The 24471-nt window shown below is 39.8% G+C and overlaps 1 protein-coding gene across 12 annotated transcripts in view; it reads left to right on the top strand.

The window, feature by feature from the left end:
* The window catches only part of PPIP5K2 (diphosphoinositol pentakisphosphate kinase 2), a 54153-nt gene that overhangs the window by 766 nt on the left and 28916 nt on the right, over positions 1-24471 (top strand). For 9 of the 12 annotated variants that reach the window (XM_075079330.1, XM_075079329.1, XM_075079328.1 and 6 more), the window contains exons 2-10: positions 10219-10594; positions 12125-12320; positions 13026-13116; positions 14003-14088; positions 15475-15629; positions 16024-16125; positions 20712-20873; positions 21967-22088; positions 24186-24287. In XM_075079330.1, the coding sequence (XP_074935431.1) occupies positions 10451-10594; positions 12125-12320; positions 13026-13116; positions 14003-14088; positions 15475-15629; positions 16024-16125; positions 20712-20873; positions 21967-22088; positions 24186-24287 (1160 nt within the window). In that variant the 5' untranslated portion in view covers positions 10219-10450. Of the gene's footprint in view, positions 1-3384; positions 3550-8994; positions 9099-10218; positions 10595-12124; positions 12321-13025; positions 13117-14002; positions 14089-15474; positions 15630-16023; positions 16126-20711; positions 20874-21966; positions 22089-24185; positions 24288-24471 lie in introns of those variants that run through there. The other 3 variants (XM_075079318.1, XM_075079317.1, XM_075079325.1) reach the window with 3 other exon arrangements.

Genomic DNA, 24471 nt, shown 5'->3' with positions numbered 1-24471 from the left:
AGGTTTTTAGTACAAAGAAGCACGAGGTGAAAGGCGGTGCGTGCGTGGGTGATGTGGCATCTCAAACCGCTGGATTGGGGGGACTGGGTTAACATCCCAAAATCTGATGATAAATTCAGTGTGCCTAGGGCAAGGGAGACGGCTGTCCGCGTTGTAACCGAGCTGGGGAGGAAGCGCAGCAGCAGGCCCAGAGCTGAGAATCGCTTACACGTAGTAACCGGCAAATAACCTGTCGGTAGCTGCGGTGGGAGAGGTGTGTCGATAGAGCGGCCTGTGTAAACGTTTCTCTTTGTTCGCGCGGTGTTTCCCTGAACCTGGGGCTTCACTGAGTATTGGTAAGCTTTGAATACGCTGTTTTCTTGGTACTTTTATTGTTGTCCAGTAGTAGTTGGTTTCACAGTTAGCCGCTCTCCTCACACAAGCAGCAGGAAGACTGAGGGAGATCTGTATCACAACCATAGTGAAATAAGTGGTTTCCTTTCTCATCCAGACCACTTTTATCTAGTGCCCTAAGCTGAAAAGCTATTTTTCGCAGTTGTTTGTTACAGTATTTCTGCATTATGTTGCCTCTAAGTGTTTTTTCCCTGCTTCATTCCTATCTTTTCTGTATCCCCTGTGCATCGTTTTTCTACTCTAGTCGCAAGCCAAACTTTTTTTTTTTGCCTGGGGTATCAAAATTCCTACAGAATATTCCTTTGTTTTGGTGAAAACGATAGTAAATGATGAGGGACAACTAAACCTATCACTTTCAACAAGTTTTGATTCAACGAATAACTATTTTTGCTACATAGAACTGTTTTTGGCCTAAGGATTTGACTGATGTAATGTGCCTCTTTCAAGGCTCAACATGGGAGAAATATGGATTTTTATACTGGTTGGCTTGTCTTGGTTGGCTAATTCTGTGGGAGAGTTTCATCCTTGCAGCAGCTGCGGTTAGGACAGATCAGGCCTTGAAAGGCTGAGTCGAATGAACTTTGGTACGGAATTTTTTGCAAGCACTTTTTCATCTCTACAAAGCTGAAGTAACAGTTTCTTTGTGAGAATACAGGGAAGCTGTTCTGACATCTTTGAGGGAATTTCTGAAAGTTCAGAAGCTAGCCTTTCTTGAAACATTCAAGCTTGCCACAAACATAAATGCCTCTGTGATGCGTTTGATTTAGAAAGGAGCTTGGAGGTTAATGAATGTGAAGGTTATCTGTTCTGTGGCTGTGCAGGAGACATTTGTAACACATGCCAGATGTCAGTTTGTAGTAGTGTTTGACAGTTTTAAAAAATACTGCCTTTCTGTCTTGAAGGGAAGACAATGATATTTACCAGACAGGTTTTTCCGGACTTCTAAGGCTGTTCTGACACTTCTGTTGAAGGATGGTAATGGGTCATTTTGCCTTTCATGACTGCTAAAGAGTTGAAAGATGCCCTGTGATAGTGCAGTGTTTAGGGCTAAAACTCAGCAAATTTTTACATGTGCTGAAAAGTCACATTCCTGCTGGTGAGATACTGGGGAGAAATAAGTTCCGCGAGCAAAGAATATTAACACACTTGCATCGACAAGTTATTTCACTTTATGTTTGGTAATCCTAAATGACTGGAAATATTTTGTTTAACTAACTGTAGAATTACTATGAAAGAAAGCAAACATGGGGAAATCAGCCAAGTAATTACTGTTTGAAAACTACAACAGTTGTGCTTTAAGACTAGAAATCTCATTCATCTAAAAGGCATGTCTGTCCTTGCTGCCAGGCTGGCTTCCTAACAGAATCCTGGTTCACATGGCACAGTACAGCTCTTAAGTTTTCAGTCCCCTGGGCTAAGCTACTGTGATATGGAGGGTCAGACTGAAATCCTACTTTAGACACAAATATTTAGGTGGCACAGTTCTTGGAAAATAATTCAGGACCCTGGGAGAAGGTTTAGGCAGCTGCAGTTTGTTGGATAGCCTGGCTGGATAGCATTTCAAGAAATGTTAGAACTCCTGTAAGTAACATTGAGAGTTGTTTCCAGTAGGAAATGCCAGTGTGGTGGGTATTTCTAGATTCCTATTGTTTGAGACCATAAATGCCTCACTACTAAGATTTTACATGTTAGGTACCTGCCTTTTGCTTGGAATCCAGAGGAGTGAGCCCTCTCCTGTAAAAAGAAACCCAGGGGCCACCTTTAAAGAAAACTAGCGGTGCATGGGGGAAGTGAAATTGGATCATGGTAGCCTAATGGTTAGAACAGTTGAATGGAACAGGACACATATTGTTTCTGTTCCCTCCTGTCTCAGTGGTTTCGAGTCCCCATTTTCTGCTTATTAGAAAAACGTCCTAACCATCCACCTGGAACAAGCGTGTGTAAAAAGCACTTGTACATACACTCTACTGCTGAAGGTGGAGTACAGGCAACAGCGCGACAATTTTTGACCAGGAAGCACATTTGGAATGCTCTGGTGGCTTGATGTTGGCTGGCTACCAGGTGCCTGCAAGCCATTCTATCACTGCTCTTCCATCAATAGGGCAGGGGGAGAAAATATGACAAAAAGCTCATCGGTCAAGATAAAGACAAGGAGATCACTCATCAACTACCATTGCAGGCAAAACACACTCGATTTGGGGAAATGAATTTAATTTATTGCCAATCAAACAGAGTAGGAAAATAAGAAATAAAAAAAAAAAAAACCTACAAACACCTTTCCCCCACCCCTCCTTTCTTCCCAGCCTCAACTTCACTCCCAACTCTTCTACGTCATCTCCCCAAGTAGCACAGGGGGATGGAGAATGGGGCCTGTGGTCAGCTCACAATGCTTTGTCTCTGCTGCTCCTTCCTCCTCATGCTCTTCCCCTGTTCCAGCGTGGTGTCCTTCCCATGGAAGACAGTCCTTCAAGAACTGCTCCAACATGGGTCCTTGCCACAGGATGCAGTCCTTCAGGAACAGACTGCTCCAGTGTGGGCCCCCCATGGGGTCACAGTTCCTGCCAGAAACCCTGCTCCTGCATGTGGGCAGGGGCTGCAGCTCCTGCCAGGAGCTCCGGCATGGGCTCTCCATGGGCAGCAGCTTCCTTCAGGGCATGTCCACCTGCTCTGGCTCAGGGTCCTCCACAGGCTGCAGGGTGGATATCTGCTCCGCTGTGGACCTCCATGCGCTCACTGTAATCTTCTCCATGGGCTGCAGGGGAATCTCTGGCACCTGGAGCACCTGCTCCTCCTCCTTCTTCACTGGCCGTGGTGCCTGCAGGGATGTTTCTCTCACATTTTCTCACTCCCCTCTCACAGCTGCTCTGCAGTGTTTTTTACCCTTCCTTAAATATGTTATCACAGAGGCACCATCAGTGTCGCTGATGGGCTCAGCTTTGGGCAGCAGCAGGTCCATCTTCGAGCTGGCTGAAACTGGCTCTGTCTGACAAGGGCGCAGCTTCTGGTGTCTTATCAGAGAAGCCACCCCTGCAGCCCCCCGCTACGAAAGCTTTGCCACATAAACCAAATACAAGCACGCACCTGGCAAGGAAGACTCACAGCTACACTTCATGCTTCAGAATGTTTCTTCAGGTCTCAGTAGAGTGAAATGACAAGGTGAGTAGTCAGTTTTGGAATGGGAGCTGCTCTGACTTTTCTGGTAGAGTTAACGCATTAAGTACTACATAGTAGTGGTTTTCAAACACTGTTCAAAATATTTGCAGTGTTCCTGCAAACAGAAAAAACTTAGCATTTTCACAGTTGTAATTTAGCATAGATTATGGCTCTTCATCTGACAGCCTGAGAGCTGTGCTTGGCTTGTAGGCACAACCAAGTGGCTGGCTAAACGCAACAAATAAAGACTACTCTTCATCTTCTCTTTTGGGCAGTTCTTATCATGTCATTGCTTCCTGACAGATTTTGGAGACTGCCCTACCCCACTGCCTGTAATGCAGGAGATTGGGCTAGCAGGTGGAGCTTGTAATGGTAACACATTGGACTGGGAGTGTAGATGGGATGAAAAGGAGTGGGGCTCTTGGTGTGGGGAGAGGAAGGTAGTAAAGGTGCAGCTGTCCCTGTCTTAGAGTGCAGTGGAGCAAGTTGTAGTGGAGTCCTGTGAGTGTCTGGGAAGAGAGTGAGTGGGTTGCAGCATCCTGGTTGGAGCAGATAAAGTCAGCTGCTTTTGAACGGAGTAGAGGGGAGAGAGAAGGGATTTTATTTTATTGAAACCCTGTGTGGGTGCCTACCTCTTTTAGCCCATGCCTCACTGCCTACCAGCGGAGAGGGGAATGTGCAGTGGTGCCGCCTTCTGATACTTTGCGGATTACCTGTCTCATTTTGGGGTGGGGAGAGCAGACTAAATCTTGCATCTGCTTTCCTGTGAAAATGCTAACAGAATGAAAAAGAAACTTTGGAAAAGCTTGTGTTAATGTGTAGATTACTTATGATGGGGGAAGATGTCAGTGTATTTTGAAATCTAGAGTTTGATGTTGGTTTAATGCAAGATTGTTGCAGGTGACTTAGTTCCTGTAAGACTGGGTAGTGTAGCCTTATAACTGCATCTTTTTCCTTTGCTACCTTTTTTGTAGCCTATTTCTTGGCAATTCTGTTGTATATCAGCACAATTCCTTGCCTTGTGTTACTGAGCAGAGCTGAGTTACAGAAGATGGTGATAAACTTCTTCAGGCTGTTGTTGGAGTTTGATGAGGAGAGCTAAAGACTTGTCGGTTTCATGTTGCATAATCAGGCTGTGACAGCACTGGACCTTGTAAATTCCACTAACTGTTGGAAACCTGTATATGCCTTTGTATTTTCTGGGATTATTGTTTAGGTTTTTTGGTTTGTTGTTTGTGTTTGTTTGTTTGGTTTTTTTTGTGGGTTTTTTTGTTGTTGTTGTGCAATATTCTTTGTGGTTGAGAGATATTGGGATAGAGCTGCTCTACAGCTTTTTTTAGATTCAGTCTATCTCAGTAATGGTCTGAGAGCTGGTACTCACCACCTCAGAGGATGTGTGGTATAACAGAACAATATCTGTGTGTAATATTAATGTTTTGTATTACGTGACAGAGTAGACATTAAATATTTAAGTAAATTGGAGAGGATATGTATCTTCTGCTGTATAAGGTACAGCAATAAACAAGTCATGTATGGTTTGCTCACAGTGTTGTCTTCAGCAGCTTCTGTGTCTTGACATCCTTTCCCTCTTTTTCTGCCTTCTGCCTGTCCTGTCTCCTTTCTCTTCTTGGTCCTCTGTCAGACCTGAGGAAATGCTGTTCTTGAACATGGGCCTTGTTAGTAGTTCTACAGTGAGACATTTAAATCTGAAGTATTACCAAGTTTCTTTGAATGATCTGTAGAAAGGTCTTAAGCATCCACGCAGACCACTTGGGATCGCAGTTGCTGCTGTTGGCTGGTTCTTTCTTCTTCCCATCTCCCCTCTGCTTCCCCCTTGCCTCCTCCCCATATTTTCCACTCCACCAGCAACCCAACAAACCGTCTGTCTTCGGTGGTTTCTTACACCATAAATCATGTTGCAGAATTGGAATTTTAAAACAAGTAAAATGCCTCAGGAGAGAGGCAAACATTTTTGCTGTTAATGAAAATGTTAGGTATAGTGGTACTAGCAGGAGGATATTGAAAGCTTCTTGTTATCTCACTGAGACTACTTGAAAAATTGCTATTAAGATCATTTGGGTTTTAACTACTTAATTTGAATTGGAGGAGGCTGGTAATGGACGCAGTTTGAATATGCCTACAGCGGTAAGAACTGAAACTTTAGAAGGAGCAGTACAGGAAGAGGGTGCAGGGGAGTGGGCTGTGTTGTTATATATATACATGTGTACAGAGTGATGCAACGGCTGAGCATCACTTAAGCTTCTTGTACAGATACCTGTTTGTTATATTCCACAACGTAAATGTCACAGAGTGTTTTGTAGTTGTTTTGTAATAATGGCATTTATAAAAGTTGTTTTCCTGAGTGGTTTGTGATGTAGAAATGTTTTATAGCTATTTAATGTATAATGTGTTGGGGTTTTTTTTGAGATAACAGATGAGTATTTTACTCTAGTTTTGTTCCATTAGTTTCCACTAGAGTGCAGTAGAGGCAGCGCATATTTGCTCTTCCCATAGCTGTAGCGACGCAAAAGAAAACCTGGTTATACAGGAGTTACATATGTTTTTATTAGTATTCGTAACACAGCTGATAAAACTTTGACCCTCTCTTACATGACTATTCAGATCACTGCTGCTATGTTGAGCTGATTTGTTGCTGACAGTTACTGGAATGCTGATCTTTATGGTCTAATTATATACAGGAAGCACCAGGGCTGGATTCCTGAGCTGCTGGAACACGTGGAAAGGGGACAGGAAAACTACTTGTGGGAATATGTTAACACTTAGTGAGGACTATGTTTTGGCCCATACTTTTTAGACTATACTTGTGGAATTCTTTTAGAATATATTTGTGGAAGTGGAGAAACGTTCTGTTAGAAAAAGTATGGAGTGTGCTGCTGGAGTGAACACTGGACTTGGAGTGCTTAGCAGACTGCCAAAATCTATGATTCAAATACAGCCCTGTTTGTATGTTAATGTTAAGTTTGTCTGTGTGTCATTTTATCTATTTAGAATGTTATTTTGTATACCTTCCACTAGTAAATTATAATAATAGCGGTTACTACCTATTTTTAAGATTACTTCCTATTATATACTTACAAATAATATAAATATATTAATATTATATATTACAAACCCTAAATTAAGGATTTTTACTTATTTGCAGTGCACTACTACAGTGCTGTCTAAATTATTAAGGAAAGACTGAGACGAGCTTATTTTAAGACAAGCATATTTACTGTTTTCTTGGAACATTTTTTTTCCCTTTTGGCCAAAACGTATCATGAGGTGGTCAGGAATAGGAAGTTTTAGGACAGGTGGAATGAACGGGCCATAGATTCAGTTGGAAGTCCTTTTAAGAAACAACACTGTTAGATAAATTGTGTTGTTCTTTTTTTTTTTTTTTAATTAGCAGAGGGTTGTTTTTGTCTGTAAGCTGTAAAACAGAAGCCTTGTGTCACAGCTGAGGTTTGAAGGGAACATTGTCTAATAAATTTTACCTGGAAAGGTCATTGCACAGTAGGAGATTGTTGCCTGGGTATTCCTGATGCTATCTCTTTGGAAATGGGTCAGTGTATGTTCCAATATGAAGCTTTCAGTTTTGTCTTGCTTACGTTGCAGTCTTCCACAGTTGAGGCATGCATGTAATATTCTAACCTTCACTGTCTGGTGAGGCTTATGCTCATGCATGAAGTATGAAATGATCTAACATAGGCATGTCTGCCCCTATACTGCTGCTGCAGCTGACTTCTTAACACAGAAAAAATGGTACTGGGAAGATTCTTCCCTGCTCTGAGGGCAGCAAGATGGAATTCTGATAGGACACCATGTGTGGTGTTAGAAGTTTCTCCCATCAGCACTGACAGTACTTCTGGGTCAGGAAGGCAGCTCCATCTTCTTGCTCTGCCACTTATTATCTCTCCCTGGTGTACAACCTGAGAACCACATTTTTATCCAACCACAGTCTTACTGCATTTTTGACATCAGATAACTAGATGTTTTTAGGAGTTTTGTGTAAGTTGTTCACTGTAGTTGTGGTCACTTACTCTCATATTTCTCTTTCCATACCTCTTTGCTTGGAATCGTCTTATTTCACGCACCACAAGAAACAAGGGGATTCCTCAGTTTTTCTAGTAGCCAAAGCACTTGGAAGGAAAGAATTTTAATTCCCATCTCTGAAAGCATTTATTCTAAAAAATAAATAACGTATTCATTATATCCTGACTCAAATTTATGCTAATGACATTAGCTTACAGCATCTGCTGTCTGAGAGATAAGCTGGTAACCATCAGCAGTCAGAATGACAATTTAAATACAATTCAGTGAGTCCATGCAGTAGCTTACAAGCCAGAAAAGTGTCAGTATCTTTTCTTGATTTTGTGTCTTTGCTCTTGTTTTTACAAACTGTTCAAAAACTGGGGCCCGGTGGCAGTAGCATGGAGTGGCAATCTAGTAATTCATCCACCTTCAGACAGGTGAACAATGTAATAAACTTTGCAGAAAGTGATCTGTTAACTTCAAGCAGACTATATGACTGTTCAAAGTCTGTTTTCTGCAAGTGAAGCTCCACTTGACAGGTATACTTGCCAACAATAACACCAATACTCTCCAGATTCTTGAATTAGGAAGGTAGAAAACCACTAAGGCTCAGATAAATTTGTTAGGGAATTAAGCTTGTCAGGTTATATCTTTGTGTCATTTGTAGACCAATGCGTTGTGCTTTCCCTTCAGTCTTTATTTGTATGGTTTCTACTTGCTTTGAGAATTAATTACTTCGGTTAGAGAGACTCAGATAGTGCCAGAGATCCTCATAAAATTAATTAATTCTCATTAATTGCTTACAAATGGCACAACTGCTGCTGCTCTCACAAAGTGCAATACAGGAATAGGTGTGGGTAAGAAAGCTTAAAAAAACCTCCTTTGATGACCTCATGTTTATCTGCTTCATGTCATTGCTTTTCATTTGTTATGAGAAAACCTTAGGTTTTAAAAAGCTTTTAAGCCACCTGATTCCAGTTTACAGAATTTGAGTGGTGGGAGTGGAGGCTGATGCAAGAGGAACTGTTTAACTTTATTTTCAGGCTTTGCCAGGTTTTTTTGGGTCTTTATTGTTTTTAATACCATTTCAAAAATCTGTATTAGTTGCCAGTATATGTTGGCAATAACCTCTGCCTTTCTGAAGCTTGCTAGAAATAGGATTTGGAAAGCTCGCTTCCTTCACCCTTTCATAAAGAGGATTGGTTTGTCTCAATAGCTAATTTTTAACTCTTGTGGGAGGAGGATTAATTAGGTGTTTGAAATTTCACATTGTTCTTGTTGCTTGAAGGGCAAATGGCTGCAGTTTCACATTATATGGGAAAGTAATTTTTCATTAGCAGAATTGAAGGAGAGCAGATACATAACAAATATGTTGAAGAAATTAATCTTTTTAATCCCCTGCTGTCACTCCAGGATCTGCTGCTCAGACCTCAGCTTCAGCTTCTGGATCTGAAACAGCTGTATTGTTTACCCTCACTTAACCTACTGCTCTTTGACTTAGGACAGATTCTTCCTAGGTAACTTTTGCTCTGTTTCCTACCCTCTTTCACAGGAAGCTGAATGGTTGATCACCACTGGGAATTTACTATTGCTTCACTTTGTTCATAGCACAGCCAAAGTAATTTTGACAGATATTTAAAGACAAATTAAGTTCTGCTGAGACATCATTGTTGAATGGCACTTATGTAATGATCTGACTAATAACTTAACCTAAAACATTTGATCAGATGAGCTTCTAAACAACAAACTGCTTACTAATTTTTTTTAAGTAGTCATAATGGATTACAATTAATGGTATAAAGCCATGCACAAGTTACAGCAAGAACAGTTACCTAGTTAAAACAACCGAAAACTAAGATCGGAGTCTCTGTTTCTGTATTCAAGTTATTTAGCCAGGACTTTCCTTTTAACCAGTTGTGAAAATATACAATATGTATCCATGTCAGTAGTACATCAGTGCTTAAATGTACTTTTGACGGAAGGCAGTGTTAGTGTACATCTCTGTAAATATTAATTTTTCAGAGTGAAAATAAAGCAATGCTTTGTTGGAAATAAATAAGCAAGCATCAAGCTGGCACATGCATCCTGCTTTCGCACTGAAGACTCACTCAGTTTTTGAAAGAATAGATTTCTATTTAAGCATAGTCCTAATGGAAGCTTTATAGTTTTCATTAGCATTTTCATCTATTTGCCATTGCCATTTGATCATGAAACTTCAGGGAAAAAACAGTTGATGACAGGGATGACGAGTTGAACATCACAAATATTGTAAATCTTTGGTGTTTTATTTTTTGTATAAAAGATAAACTCTGCACTTTACCCTTCTTAAGTTAGGAAAAAATGCGTCTGACAGTTTTTACTTTTGTGTTACATTGACTATTTTTAAAATGTCTGCATCAGTAGTTGGAAAATGTCTTGAAATTATTCCCCCTGCTCTAAACATACATGTAAAAGTGTAGACTGTGTGTAGTATGCATGGTTTTATTTCTGATTCTTTGCTCAGGGGTATGTAAATGTCCAAATGCTTTTTGTAAATGAGAAGGATTTATTTTTATGTGCCTTTACCAAGTGTGTTTTTTCTCTTTGTTGTTTGTTTGGGTATTTCTTTTATGTTAAAAAGTTGTTTTATCATCTCAGGGAAGAAGTAACCAATTGTGAGTTTCTTGGAGCAGCAACTCAAATCAATAATGAGCAGATGATACCAGTTAAACAGTGTCTCACCGACCACGTCATCACAGTGGCAACACCGCACAAGCAACATCAAAGAGCAGGGGACTTTTGTGTTCCCGAGTCAGCAGGAAACATGCCCAGTATCTCGGCTGCCAAAGTGGCTGCAGTTTCTACATAGATCTCTATAGATCTTGTAACCATGTCTGTTAGCGCAACAGAGAATGATCCTCCTAGATTCTTTGTGGGTGGAGAAGATGGAGAAGAATTATTGGATTCAGCCAGATCTACAGATTACGAACACTTCTATGACCATGGGGAAGAAGAGGAGGAAGAGTATGACTCTGTATGTACTGTAGGGGCATGTGTGTACTATTCTGTGTGTTCTCTAGCAGTATTTTACTTTGAAATGGCATTAGATCACAGAAGTCTAATACTGAAATAGTAGTCTGAATTGGGAAATTCTTCATATTCAGATAATGATCTGTCAGTTATGTTTGGAAATGCAGCACACCTGAAAAGTAAGTGTACTTTAAACTTTGAAGTAGATGTGCTTGACTTTAATACAGAGTTTCAGGGCAGCTGAGGTTGATGTGCCAGCTTTGCAGACTTGTTTTGGGTTCTGAGAATGAACTTGGGTGGCATAAACCTTCATTTTATTTATTTGGTTAATTAGTAGCAAAAAATGAGAGTTTTGTGTCTTCTCAACGGCTGCAGAGTTAACTTTTGATTTTTCAGTTTGAACAGACACAACATTACCTTTTTCATCTTGCTGTTGTTTTCATTCAGATCTCACGTCTTTTCATTCTTCTTCCTTGTCCTGGTGTATAGAAAGTGCATGCTAAGTCAATGTTAAGTTATACCTTGGTTTATTATCCTTGCAGAGTGTGTGAATTGTATTTTAGCACTACGCTTACTAATTTTTAGTTTGTTTAAGACAGATTCTTAATTTTATTATGCATGAGTCATGTCTTTTTTTAGTGGTATTTTGCTGGTTTTTTTAGTCTGTAACAATTCACTTTAGGGAATCAATTAAATTTTCACTGATTGCAGCATGTCTACAAAATTTAGATGCAAGAAAGTGCTAATAAAACACTTCACTGTGATCAAAAGCAGCTTGGAAATGCAGAGAATTAGTGCAAAATCAGGAGCTCAGACAGCTCAATTCAGTCAGTGTATTTTAGCAAGGGAAGGTAATTGGCTATGTCTTAAAAGAACAGTAAGTTGAAATAAAGGATTGCTCTCAGGTTTGGTATTTTGTTTTTGTTTTTGAACAGAGGAGCAGTTTGGCTGTTTCACTTAGGAATACCACTGAGGGAAGGAAATTTTTAAAGGTTTATAACACGAAAGAAAATAAAGAGTATATAGAAGAAAAGTGAAACTGTCTATACACAAAGTAGCTTAGAAATCCAGAATAGTGTTTTCTGGTTTACTAGTTTTCCTTTTCATGATTCATATGTAATAGTAGGTTATAATATGAGAAGCCTTGTGACTACTAAGTAGATGTAGAAAAATTAGTTTAAAAATTAATTGCTGGTTAATTTCAGAGTAAGCCATAAGTACGATTTAATTCAGATTTGAGATTTCAGACTTAAATTTTGATCCTGTATATTTTTCCTGATATAACACTCACAAAAAGTACCATAGAGCTATTGAACAGTTTCATTTTTTTGATGTATTTTTCATAAGGATGCAGCGTGGCATGCTGTCATGCTGCCTTTTGTTACTTGCTAGCAATTTACCTGATTAAGAACTACATCAAAGGTATTACATGAATTTTAACAGAAAATGTCTGCTCTAGTATTGTGCTGCTAAAAGCCTGTTGTGTTCTGAGAAAACTTAAAAATAATAATTGCATTTTTCTCCCTGTCTTCAGCCACCAGAAAGACAAATTGCAGTTGGGATTTGTTCAATGGCTAAGAAATCTAAGTCCAAACCAATGAAAGAAATTCTTGAACGCCTCTCCATGTTCAAGTACATAACTGTGGTGATATTTGAAGAGGATGTTATTTTGAATGAGCCAGTAGAAAACTGGCCTTTATGTGATTGTCTCATTTCTTTTCATTCTAAAGGTAAATCTTCTAATAATATGATATTTTGACATCTAAATACAGTAACTAGTTTGAAGGTTTTGGGTTTTTTTGTCTTGTAGTTTCATTGGATTTTCCTAGCAAGCATCTAATTTGTCTTGTTTAAGATAATAAAACTGACTTTTAAATTACAAGCTTTTTAAATGATACTGTTTTCATTGCTTGAGAAAGTCCTGTCTGACATGGTATTTAAAATAGGTGTTCTAGTGGTATTTGTGGAGCCAGTGGAAATGGTGACCTAATACTTACTTGGTCCAGTAACTGTGAAGGCATGCTACTTTCTCAATGGGAGTGTTTGGTCTCTGGCCACTTGATCATGTATCTCTGCTAATATCTAGAGTTTTTTCGTGGGGCTGGGCAGTGAACCAAAGATGAGTAGACTGAAGTTAAAAATTATATTTTCAGGGGAGGCAATAAAAGCCTTAGTTCTGGCCCTATGGAAGTGGAGGGCATGTGGAGTGAGGAGGAGGGAATTGGAGACAAGACCACTACTTTTGGCCACCTATACTGAAACTAGGCTGTAGTTTCATGATCAGCTTAAGGTGATATGTCTCTGTAGTTGAGGGAGCATCCTCCCACTTCAGCCTTATCTCTGATTGTACTCTAAAGCTTGAATAATGGACGTTCCAAACCATTTACTGGTATTGTCTTGTAGTTTTAATTCATTTGCCTTCATATATATTTTAGGATTTCCACTGGACAAAGCAGTTGCCTATGCAAAACTCAGGAATCCATTCATCATCAATGACTTGAATATGCAGTATCACATACAAGACAGGTAAGTAACACTAATTACCTGTAAACAGCAAACTGCTTTTAAGTTGGAGACTGTGAGAATCTGTTGATATTGCATAGCAACAGTTCAAGTGTATTGTACATTAGTCTAAATGACAGTGAATGTTTTATTAATGTATGTATAATTTTCTGGGATATGTCTTTAGGTGTGTTTTTTCTTTCACTGCTTTTGTATTGATGCATCTGAAGATTTACCAAGGTAGGAATTTAGTAATACATTAGCCTGAAGTTTAACAAATAAAAAAGTTTAAGCTCTGAAAATGTGTATAGCATAGCTATGTATAGCAACTGTACAACCTCCTGTAATTGTAGAATTAATGTGACTTACTAAAGGTCTTTTTTTCTGTTAAGTGGATACTTAACAGAAGTTGTTGGTATTCAAAGATTGTGTGGTTATTCAAAGTGAATTTTCTTTTGGGGCTGCAATCATGCATAGCAAATATTAACAAAACAATAGCGAGCAAAATACACACTCATTGGAGCCTTCTGAACAGTGAGCAGACTTGCTATTTTGGATGCCTTCAGCTGCTGTCCTGGATGAACTTTTTCAACCCTTCATGTTAATAATCTCCTTTAACAAGAGAATTGTTCTGTGGAAATTGATGTTGCACTACCAGAGTGGAGAGGACAGCCCTGGCATAGCAAATGACATTTTTGTTGATATTGATGAGATCACTGCAAAGGTACAGCTGTTTCAGTGGCCTTGAAAGCATTATTTTCATAAGTAGAGTATTATAAATATAATCTTATCCTGTGTGATTTTTTAAAAAAATTTTATGTATTTCTCTCTTCCCTTACTTACGGACTGTGAAATACAAATATTTGCAGGAATTGCTGTCTTATGTGCAACTTTTATTCTTTTCTTCTAGGAGAGAAGTATACAGTATTCTGAAAGCTGAAGGCATTTTACTTCCTCGCTATGCAGTTCTGAACCGTGATCCAAACAATCCCCAAGGTAAAAACTGATGGCTAAAATATCAACTATTGGCATCTCTTTGTTTCCATGGGAGAACAGTACATGCATGGTGGAAAGCTAAATTTCACTTGCTAGACAATTAATTCATTGGCACAGAGGTTGATTTCTCCTCCAGTATTTAAAGTATTGTTGTGGATTGTATGTGAAACAGAAAAGGAATTGAGGCTGTGTAAGCACTTTTCAGCAATAACTAAAATATCAAGACTTTCACTCACAAATTCCAAATGTAGCACCACAGCAGTTACTGTGAAGAAAATTAACTCCCTCTCAGCCAAAGGCAGTACAAGTATGCATCTGAAAAACATGATTCTGACGCCTGGGGTGACAATCCTCATAGAACAACTAGATGGCCCCAAGCCATCATAGAGCAACTAGAATGTAAGGGCCTCCAAACTCGAGCTGAGATTCTAATATGTCACCAAATAGGGCAGCATTCATGATGTTACATTACCCACAGTTATGAATAATCCTACTTAGGACAGTAATATTGACAGAAACAAGTCAGGCTATTGAATACTTTCCCTTCTAAGTACAAGCAACAATGTAATGGAAGTCTAGTCCAGGTAGATCTGCAGATTATATACTCTGCTTTTGAATTTTTTTTTCTGTACCTGAAAACAAATGTAACAGCTTTATCTTCTAAAATGAAAACTTATATCAATGTTAGGAGATTGCAGTGACAGGTCAAGACACAAGAGTTAGAGATAAGAAAAAATAAAGAAAATTGAAGTAGTACTGTGGTGTAACTCTTAAGAGGTAAGGAATTTTAGGTTAAAATGTGTGCATAATCTAGGGGGAAAAGGATTCATTTATGCTAAAAAAGTAAAAGAAAAGCTGCTATATGCAGCCAGCCAGTGGCAAAGAGATTCCTGGTGCCTGATTCCAGAGGGCCTAATCCTCTGTGCAGGGTACATCAATCGCGCACAGTATGAGACAGTTCTCAGCCTGTTAAAAGTACTCTTGCATCTGGCACCACACCATGTTCACTATCCGTCTGCTATTCCCCTGATATTTCAGAGGAAGGTGCTGAAGAAAGAGACAAACAGCCCTACCACCTGTCTTCAAAACATGTTTAAAAAAATACCACCTATGCAAACTTATGCCTCTGTAGGAGACTGTTCCATTCTGACACTGAGGGAATCAACAGAAATCCTGGAACGTAGCATTAAAGCAACATAATATAGGTGTGGTACAGCAGACCTGTTCAGCACATGATCGTCAAGTCTTTGAGCAGTCAGTAACAAATCAGTGAACAAAACTGTAATATAATCTTTTTATTTCAAGCTACAAAATTACCCCAAATCTCTAATAATTTCATTCTGTAAATATATTATTACATCTCTGTTGTTCACGCTGTTTCTTCAGAATGCAACTTGATTGAAGGAGAAGATCATGTGGAAGTGAATGGAGAAATATTCCAAAAGCCTTTTGTAGAAAAGCCAGTTAGTGCTGAGGACCACAATGTTTACATTTATTATCCAACATCTGCTGGGGGTGGAAGCCAGAGGCTCTTTCGAAAGGTGAGGGTATTGTACTAAAGCTACTGAAAAATTGTAGATGTCTAACAGAATTGCAGAGTAATTCTGTCCTACCAGCGTGTTAGCTGGGACCTGTTTTGTCATGTACTATCTGTGTAGGAGTAGTGGCAGATGAGGGAAATGAATTTCAGAGGAACGTGTAGATTGAATGAAGACCCTTGTTCCTTGCAGTAGATTGTCAGCCACTGCAGATTCTTTTAGGTAAAGAAGCATATGCTATCTGCACACTTCTAGAATCTTATAAAAATCTTTTGGGAACGATCTTGCTTCGTTTGGTACAGGAACTGTTTTCTCAGTAAGTGTGTCATTTTAAGGAGTTTTAAAGTTTCTCGGGCAGTAGCCTATGAATTTATTAATAGAAAAATCTTTATTTCAGATTGGTAGCAGAAGCAGTGTTTATTCCCCTGAAAGCAGTGTCAGAAAAACAGGCTCCTATATTTACGAGGAATTCATGCCTACAGATGGCACTGATGTGAAGGTATGACAACTGCGTATTCTTATTTATATTTAGAACAATCAAGTGCTCCAAGAGCTTGTCAGTTTTGAAGATGAAAGTATATCTTTGTGTCAAGGGTTAATTTTAATGAAACTTTGATACAGTTCATAAGTAAAGAATGTAATTCTTATTCTAGCTAAACACAGTACTTGTAATGTAGAGCAGCTTTATTTATGTTGTTGAAATCGAGTGGTGGAGACTTATTACCCAACATATTGTCTGTCTATTTTGTATTGTATTAGTGCCAGAACAGCATATACTTTCCTCTGTAAACAGATGCTGCCTAGACATTTTGTCTGAACATTACAAAGAAATCTGTAATTGAAATAGATCTTACCAACTATTGTAGTATTCTAATTAATAAACAAAGTAACTTATTAAAATTGTATGAGGTTGCAGAAAATGATGCATTAACCTTATCTGTAATTATTTCTACATTTTTGTTCATTTATTTTCTTAACGGTGTAAAGATTAGGTATCATAAGAGTGCTAAATTAAAGCAATAACAAAACAGGTGTTAAGCCACCATGTGTGGAGTTTGCTTTCTTTCCCTTTGTATTAGTTCTGACTATTTTAAGCCCATCACAAGACCTGTGAAACAAACGTACAATATGCATGAGAGATTACTGTCTTCAGGCAAAAAGTGGAGGTTTAGAGTGTGTGACATTTAATCCAATCTTAGGCCAAAGAGCCCTTTTATCAATTCCAGTCAACTTCTTTCACTTGGTGATACATGAGGGGAATGCTTGTTTTATATTCTCAGACAAATTCCCCATTCTTTAAGTTGCTGTGTTTTCATAAGCTGTACTCTTCAGATGGTTGTACTGTGCAACACTTTGCAATAGGTTTATCTGAGTTTACAGATACCTGTGTAAGAGTTTTGCAAACTGTTTCCAAAAAGAAAAGTTTCTTGTAACCTGAAGAGATTACTTGAGGGGTGGGGACTATTTTAGACTATTTGTTGTACTGTTGTGAACAAGCAGCAGTCCAAATAAATAATGGATTTCCTTAAAGTAAAAGGACTGCCAGCTTTATATTAGGCAGCTTCACCCAGCTCACACTCTTGCCTGAATTGACTAAATTGGTAGTATTTGTTATAATCTGGTTTAGTTGAGTACTTTTTAATTAAAGCTTAGAGTTTTGTTTCTCATTACAGTGACAGTAACACATTTTTGAAAGCTGCTGACAAGTATCTTCTAGGGTATGACTAATCGTTTCATTGATCACCAAAGCTGTGGAAGAGTATAGTACAATCATTCTCTCAAGCCCCTGCTTTGTCATACTAAAAATGGGCAGATCTTTGCTATCACAGAATCACAAGTTGGAACGGACAACAGGGATCATCAACCTTTCTGGGAAGAGCACAGTCTACACAAGATGGCCCAGCACTCTGTCCAGACGACTCCTGAAGTTGTCCAACGTGGCCGAGTCAACCACTTCCCTGGGGAGATTATTCCAGTGGTTGACTCTCCTCAATGTGAAAAATTTCCCCCTTGTGTCTAATCGGAATCTCCCAAAAGCAACCTCTGTCCATTCCCCCTTGTCCTCTCCATGTGACTCCTTGTAAAAAGGGAATCTCCATCTTCTCTGTAGCTGCCCCTACTGGTACACAGTGCTGCAACAGCTGCACTGGTACACGGTGATGAGATCCCCTCTAAGCCTCCTTTTCTCAAGGCTGAACAAACCCAGTTCTCCCAGCCTATCCTCATATGGCAGGCTTCCCAATCCTTTGGTCATCTTGGTGGCCCTTCTCTGGACCCCTTCCAGCCTGTCCACATCCTTTTTGTATAGCGGGGACCAGAACTGTACACAGGACTCCAGGTGTGGCCTGACAAGCGCTGAGTAGAGCGGGATAATGACTTCTTTCTCTCTGCTGGTGATGCCCTTTTTGATGCAACCCAGCATCCTGTTGGCCTTCTTGGCTGCAGCAGCAGCACACTGTTCACTCATGTAGAGCTTCCTGTCCACCAGGACCCCCAGGTCCCTTTCCACAGAGCTGCTCTCCAGCCAGGTGGATCCCAGTCTGTGCTGCACTCCTGGATGATGTTTCCCAGTTGCATGACCTTACACTTCTCCGTGTTGCACTTCATAAGGTTCCTGTTGGCCCACTCTTCCAGCCCATCCAGATCTCCCTGCAGAGCAGGTCTCCCATCTGGAGTGTCTACTTCCCTGCTCATGTTGGTGTTATCTGCAAACTTCATCAGGCAACACTTGATCCCATTATCCAGATCACTTATAAAGCTGTTGAATAACATTGGGCCCAATATCGATCCCTGGGGGACCCCACCTGTGACAGGTTGCCACTTGGAAAAGGAGCCATTTATCACCACCCTTTGGGTGCGGCCTGTCAGCCAGTTCCCCACCCACTGCACAGACCACTTGTGTAGGCCATAACGCATTAACTTCTCCAGCAGGAGACTGTGGGGGACCGTATCAAAGGCCTTGGAGAAGTCCAGGTAGACAATGTCCACAGCCTACACCATGTCAACCAGGCTAGTCACTTTGTCATAGAAGGCCACCAGGTTTGTCAAGCACGATCTGCCCTTAGTGAAGCCATGTTGGCTTTTCCCAATCACGTGCTTCATTTGACTTGTGGTGGCCCCCAGGGGGATTTGTTCCATATCTTTCCCAGGGATTGAGGTAAGGCTGATGGGCCTATAGTTACCCGGATCCTCCCTCAAGCCTTTCTTGTAGATAGGGGTAACGTTTGCCTTCCTCCAGTCCTCTGGGACATCCCCCGTTCTCCATGACTTCTCAAAGGTTATGGAGAGTGGCCTTGCAATGACATCAGCCAGCTCTTTCAACACCCTCGGGTGGATGGCGTCAGGGCCCATTGATTTGTGGGGGTCAGGCTCCTGTAATAATTCATGTACTAACTCTTCCTTCACTGATGGTGGGTCAGTGTTTGGATCAACCGGCAATTTCATTCCCAAACAAAGCCTGGGACCCAACAGTGTTGGTAAAGAAAGAGCTGAAGAAAGTGTTGAGGATCTCTGCCTTTTCAGCATTGCTGGTGACTGACTCCCCTATTCTGTTTAACAGTGGGCCTAGGTTTTCCTTCTGTTTCTGCTTATGGTTGACATACCTGAAGAAACCTTTCCTGTTATTTTTTATGTCTACAGCCGCTTTCAATTAAAATTGGGCTTTTGCTTTTCTAACTGTGTCTCTGCACTCTCTGGCAATGCCCTTGTGGTTCTCAACAGATAATCCTCCACTTCTCCATTTCTGGTGTGCTTCCCTTTTGGATTTGAGTAGACCCAGGAGGTCATGGTTGAGCCATGGGGGCCTCTTGCTCTGCTTACTTCCCTTTCCTTTGTAGGGGATAAACTGGCTTTGTGCTTCCCATAGAGAGTTCTTTAAGGATTCCCAGCACTCACTAGCTCCTTTGTCTTCCATGGAAGCTTCCTAAGGAATCCCTCCCAGCTGGGGTCTAAGCGAGCTGAAGTTTGCTCTTCTAAAATCCAGATTCCTTGTCTTAGAAGTGACCTTCAGCACACTCAGCAGGATCCTGAACTCCACAATATTGTGATCACTGCAGCCGAGGCTATCACTAACCGAGATATTACAAAGCAGGTTTTCTCAGTTTGTGAACAGCAAGCCCATCAGCGCCTCATTCCTGGTTGGCACATCTAACATTTGTATGAGGAAGCAGTCCTCTACGCATTCCAGGAACTTGGTGGATGACATGTGAGCTGCCGAATTGTTCTTCCAGCAGATGTCTGGGTAGTTGAAGTCACCCATAAGGAGCAGGTTCTGTTGGCCAGCAGCTTGCTTTAGTGCCCCCAGTATCGCTTCATCGGCATTGTCATCGTGGTTAGGAGGTTGGTAGCAGATGCCCACTGTGAGGTCCTGCTTGGATATGACCCCTGACTTTATCCCAGAGGCATTTGACAGAGCAGTTGCAATCACCGTAGTTGACTTTGATACATTTGAGGTTTTCCTTGATGTGGAGTGCAACTCCTCCACCTCTTCTACCCTGCCTGTCTTTACGAAAGAGCCTGTAACTGTCCATTGCGATCCCCCAGTCATTTGAGTTGTCCCACCACGTTTCAGTTACTCCTATGATGTCATACCCTTCTGAGGGGGCACAGGGCTTCAGTTCCTCCTGTTTGTTACCTGTTTGTTTAGTCCTGCCTAAACGATGAAAATATTTTTTAATAAAGAGAATCAGTCCTTCAGCCAGATTTTCATAGTCAAGTATACTGAAATAATTCTCAATCGGCTCTCCATTTCTACAGATGTTTGGAGAGGAAAACATTATTCTGTATCTCTGTACCACCATAATTAAGAAATTCATTTTTATTCATCAGGTTTTACAATTACTGTTTCTCTTTACCTGTACTCCAGCTGTTTTCTCCTCTTGTTTTATCCTAGGTTGTCAGTAAATGATGGGTTTTCTCTGAAGGCAGAGAATGCAGTTGAGGAAGGTATTTTACAGTGACATTATCAATGATGAAAGCAGCTAGTATCTTTTGAAGTCATTAACGCATCCAAGATAAATTTAGCAAGATGTATGCAGAGCTGTAATTTAATTGCACTGAATCAAGAGTTACTGTTTTTCAATAAAGGTGTACACGGTAGGTCCAGACTACGCTCATGCTGAAGCCCGGAAGTCTCCAGCTCTGGATGGCAAGGTAGAACGAGATAGTGAAGGAAAAGAAGTGAGGTATCCAGTCATCCTGAATGCAAGAGAGAAGTTAATTGCTTGGAAAGTATGCCTTGCCTTTAAAGTAAGCTGATTACTTTCCTATCTGATCAAACACTTAGTGTTAATTAATTGTTTATTACATGAAACTTCTGTAGGGTTTTAGTGCACACAACCAGCAGCGATAATTGCTGCAGAACTCCTAGGAAAGTGAAAAGTTTAACTTCCACGTCCACTTTTTTTTTTTTTTTAAAATTTATTTTGGAAGAATCCTTCCTTTAATGTGTTGAGAAGTTCTGGATGGGTTGCTTATGTTGGATGAGTTTCCTGAATTCATATGTTCCTGTTGTGCTTTGCTAGTCCACAGTGTATCTGTTCTATACATAGTATGTTCACACGTTTTGGTAATGGTTTGTAACTAAACAAAACACACAAGTTTTTCTAACTTCTGTTACCTAGTGTTTACATTGGGCCCAATTAAATGATAATTTGGTACTGACACAAGTAGGTTTTCTTTATTTCCTTTATTCCTTTGTTCATAACGTCATGCAATTTATTACCCTCCCTTCATTTGTCTTGTAACAAGGCTGTCTTTCAGTCTGTTTCATTACCTGTCTGTAACTGTGATGGCATTCTGGAGCCTTTGGGGTGTGAAACTCTATCACCTAGCAAAGTGGGCTTTGAGATACCAAAAAGTAATCTGTTGAAATAGCATCTAGTATCGTGTACTAATAATGTCATTATTATGTCAGTGTCAAAACTATCCTGTCAAATTTAAATGTGGACAAAAATGTTCATATCAACATTTTGTCATTTCTTGCCTACCACCCTTAAAAACTATGTGTTAGGGGAAAACCACTGTCAGAATAGAGGATTTGTATGCCCATCATTGCTTATGCCACAAATTTTGAAGGTTAAGTTTGTGTGCATGTGACCTTGACCCTCAAGGGGTATGTAGGAGGGGTAAAATCAAGCTGGGGATATAAAGTTAAAAACAGGAAGATGTTCGTATGACACAAGTGAACCTAAGATGGAACTAGGAAAACGTACTAAGTATAAAATCTGTCATATTTTTGTCATGTGTTCAGATGAATACCATGTTAAAATATAAGGTTTATTTAGAATAAGCAATCTTAAGGAAGGTGATCAATGACTTGAACTTTTATTTTTACAAACAGCAAACGGTTTGTGGCTTTGATTTACTGCGTGCTAATGGACAGTCCTATGTCTGTGATGTGAATGGCTTCAGTTTTGTGAAAAACTCCATGAAATACTATGATGATTGTGCTAAGATACTGGGGTAAGGCTTTACTGATTCATTTCAGGAGTTTTACCTATTAGCTCCATTGTATGTGACTACAGTTTATGTACTACTTATTCCTTATTCCTAAACCAAATATTTAAAATGAAATATTTAAAAAAGTAATTAAATTAAATAATAAAAATTAAAATATTTAAGAGCTCTAAATCAATAAACAAATCCTAAATAAAGCCCTTATTCCTAAAATAATTGTAAACATCTGAGTCTGAGTGATTTGTGAACACTTAAAGCTAACTCAGTAAGTATTTTGAAAGACAGATTAAGTTCTTAAAGGGAGTTGAGATTTTTTTTGAAGTGGAGAAGCCCTATTGAAAGGTTATGCTTCCTGCTGTTTAAGATGTGCCCAAATTAATGTACGTTGTCCCTGATCTGAAACTGGTGTATACTTTTGTATTTGTGGGTTTCATACTGGTAAATCCAAACTGATGTAGTATTGTCCTGGTTTCGGCTGGGATAGAGTTAATTTTCTTCCTAGTAGCTGGTACAGTGCTGTGTTTTGGATTTAGTGTGAGAAAAATGTTGATAACAAGCTGATGTTTTAGTTGTTGCTAGGTAGTGCTTATACTTGTCAAGGACTTTTCCAGCTTCCCGTGCTCTGCCAGGCACACCAGAAGCTGGGAGGGTGGGAGCACAGCTGAGGCAGCTGACCCAAACCAGCCAAAGGGATAGTCCATATCATGTGATGTCATGCTCAGTATAAAAAGCTGGGGGGAGTTGGCCAGTGCGGGGCAGCGATGGCAGCTCGGGGATGGGCAGCGTCAGTCAGCAGTTGGTGAGCACTTGTGTTGCTTGTTTTCCCCCTGGGTTTTGCTCCTCTCTTTCTTTCTCTTGTTTTCCTTTTAATTACATTGCTATTATTATTATTATAATTATTAAACTGTTTTTACCTTAACCCACAAGTTTTTGTACTTTTGACCCTCCAGTTCTCTCCCCCATCCCACTGGGGTGGGGAGAGTAAGCGAGCGGCTGTGTGGTGCTTAGTTGCTGGCTAGGGTTAAACCATGACAAGTATCAAGGTGTTTTCTGTCATACCACCTTCTCTCTGCTGCTGAGAGCGAAAAAAGGTACAACAAGGGATCATACAGAATTGGGTAGTGAACTCTATGCCAAAGAAGTGTTGCCCTCAAAGTGGACTGATCCCATTTTGGCCAGTTAAACTAGCTTTAGAGTAAGATTGCACTGATAAGACCCAGCATGGCTTTCTGCATTATCAAATGGTCTAGGATCTTATTAAATGGAGGGAGAGCTAAGCTGAAATTCTAGATAACAACTGTAGTCCTGTTGGTTTAGGCCACTTTTTGAGTTAGAGTTATTCTCAGAACCATTTTGATTTCTCTTTATTCCAATTGTTGTTGCTGTTGAATTATGCTTTATTCCTTAAGGTAATTTGTTGCAGTGTTAAGTAACAATAGATTTTTTTCCAGCTTTTTAGAAATTAAGTCTTGGTGTATGTTACTTTAAGATGCACAGTTTTTTTCCTCAGTCTTACTGCTTCTTATGTAGATGTTAATCTGAAGTTCAGTATAATTTGATTAAATACTTGGGAAACAGAACATTAGCAAGGTTTAATAACCTTCTGTAGGTGGGTCACAGTGTTACTGTTTTGTAGTTTTGACCAGAGACTTTACCTATTTTTCCAGTTCTATCACGGAAACTTTTGAGAAATTACAACTCAAGGTACCAGTTACACTTTGATGACAATGGCTTGCTAATTACTGGGGACTTTCAGTTAGGCAATGGAGTCGGGTATCTGAATATTTACATGAACAAGATTAAATCATATCCAAGGAACTCATTTAGGAACTGGAGTTCAAAAACTGAAGCTTCTTACAAATCCAGGGCCATTAGGCTACTGTTGTCTCTGTAGCAGTGGTAGTAGCTTTAAACTGTTGTTCAAGAAGGTTTTTATTATACAATTAAAAGAAGAATATGCATCTAGAGGTTCATGACCACTAGTACTTTAAAACCACGTTGGTAAAAATGCATGTGTATATTATCTATTTGGTTTGGAGTTTGTATGTGTTGTATAAGCTGTGCTTTAAACTTGTTTTTTTTTCTTCTTAACCCCTTTTCTAGAAATATCGTAATGAGAGAACTTGCTCCCCAGTTTCAGATACCATGGTCAATTCCTCTGGAAGCTGAAGACATCCCTATTGTGCCAACCACCTCTGGAACAATGTAAGAAAATAATAGCTACACCTGAATTGTGCAATCTCCTAATGTAACTTTTGTGTGAATTTTTTTTTCTTTTCACAAGGTGTGCCCACTTTGGCCTATGAATGCTTGTTTTGTGTGATGAAAACAAGGAAGGAATCACAATTGCTATGCCAGCAATCAGAGTTTCTGACCCTTAGTCAAGCTG

Source organism: Phalacrocorax aristotelis, chromosome Z (genome assembly GCF_949628215.1).
Source record: "Phalacrocorax aristotelis chromosome Z, bGulAri2.1, whole genome shotgun sequence".
In the NCBI taxonomy this organism is placed as follows: Eukaryota; Metazoa; Chordata; class Aves; order Suliformes; family Phalacrocoracidae; genus Phalacrocorax; species Phalacrocorax aristotelis.
This window is presented reverse-complemented; position numbering and strand designations above follow the sequence as displayed.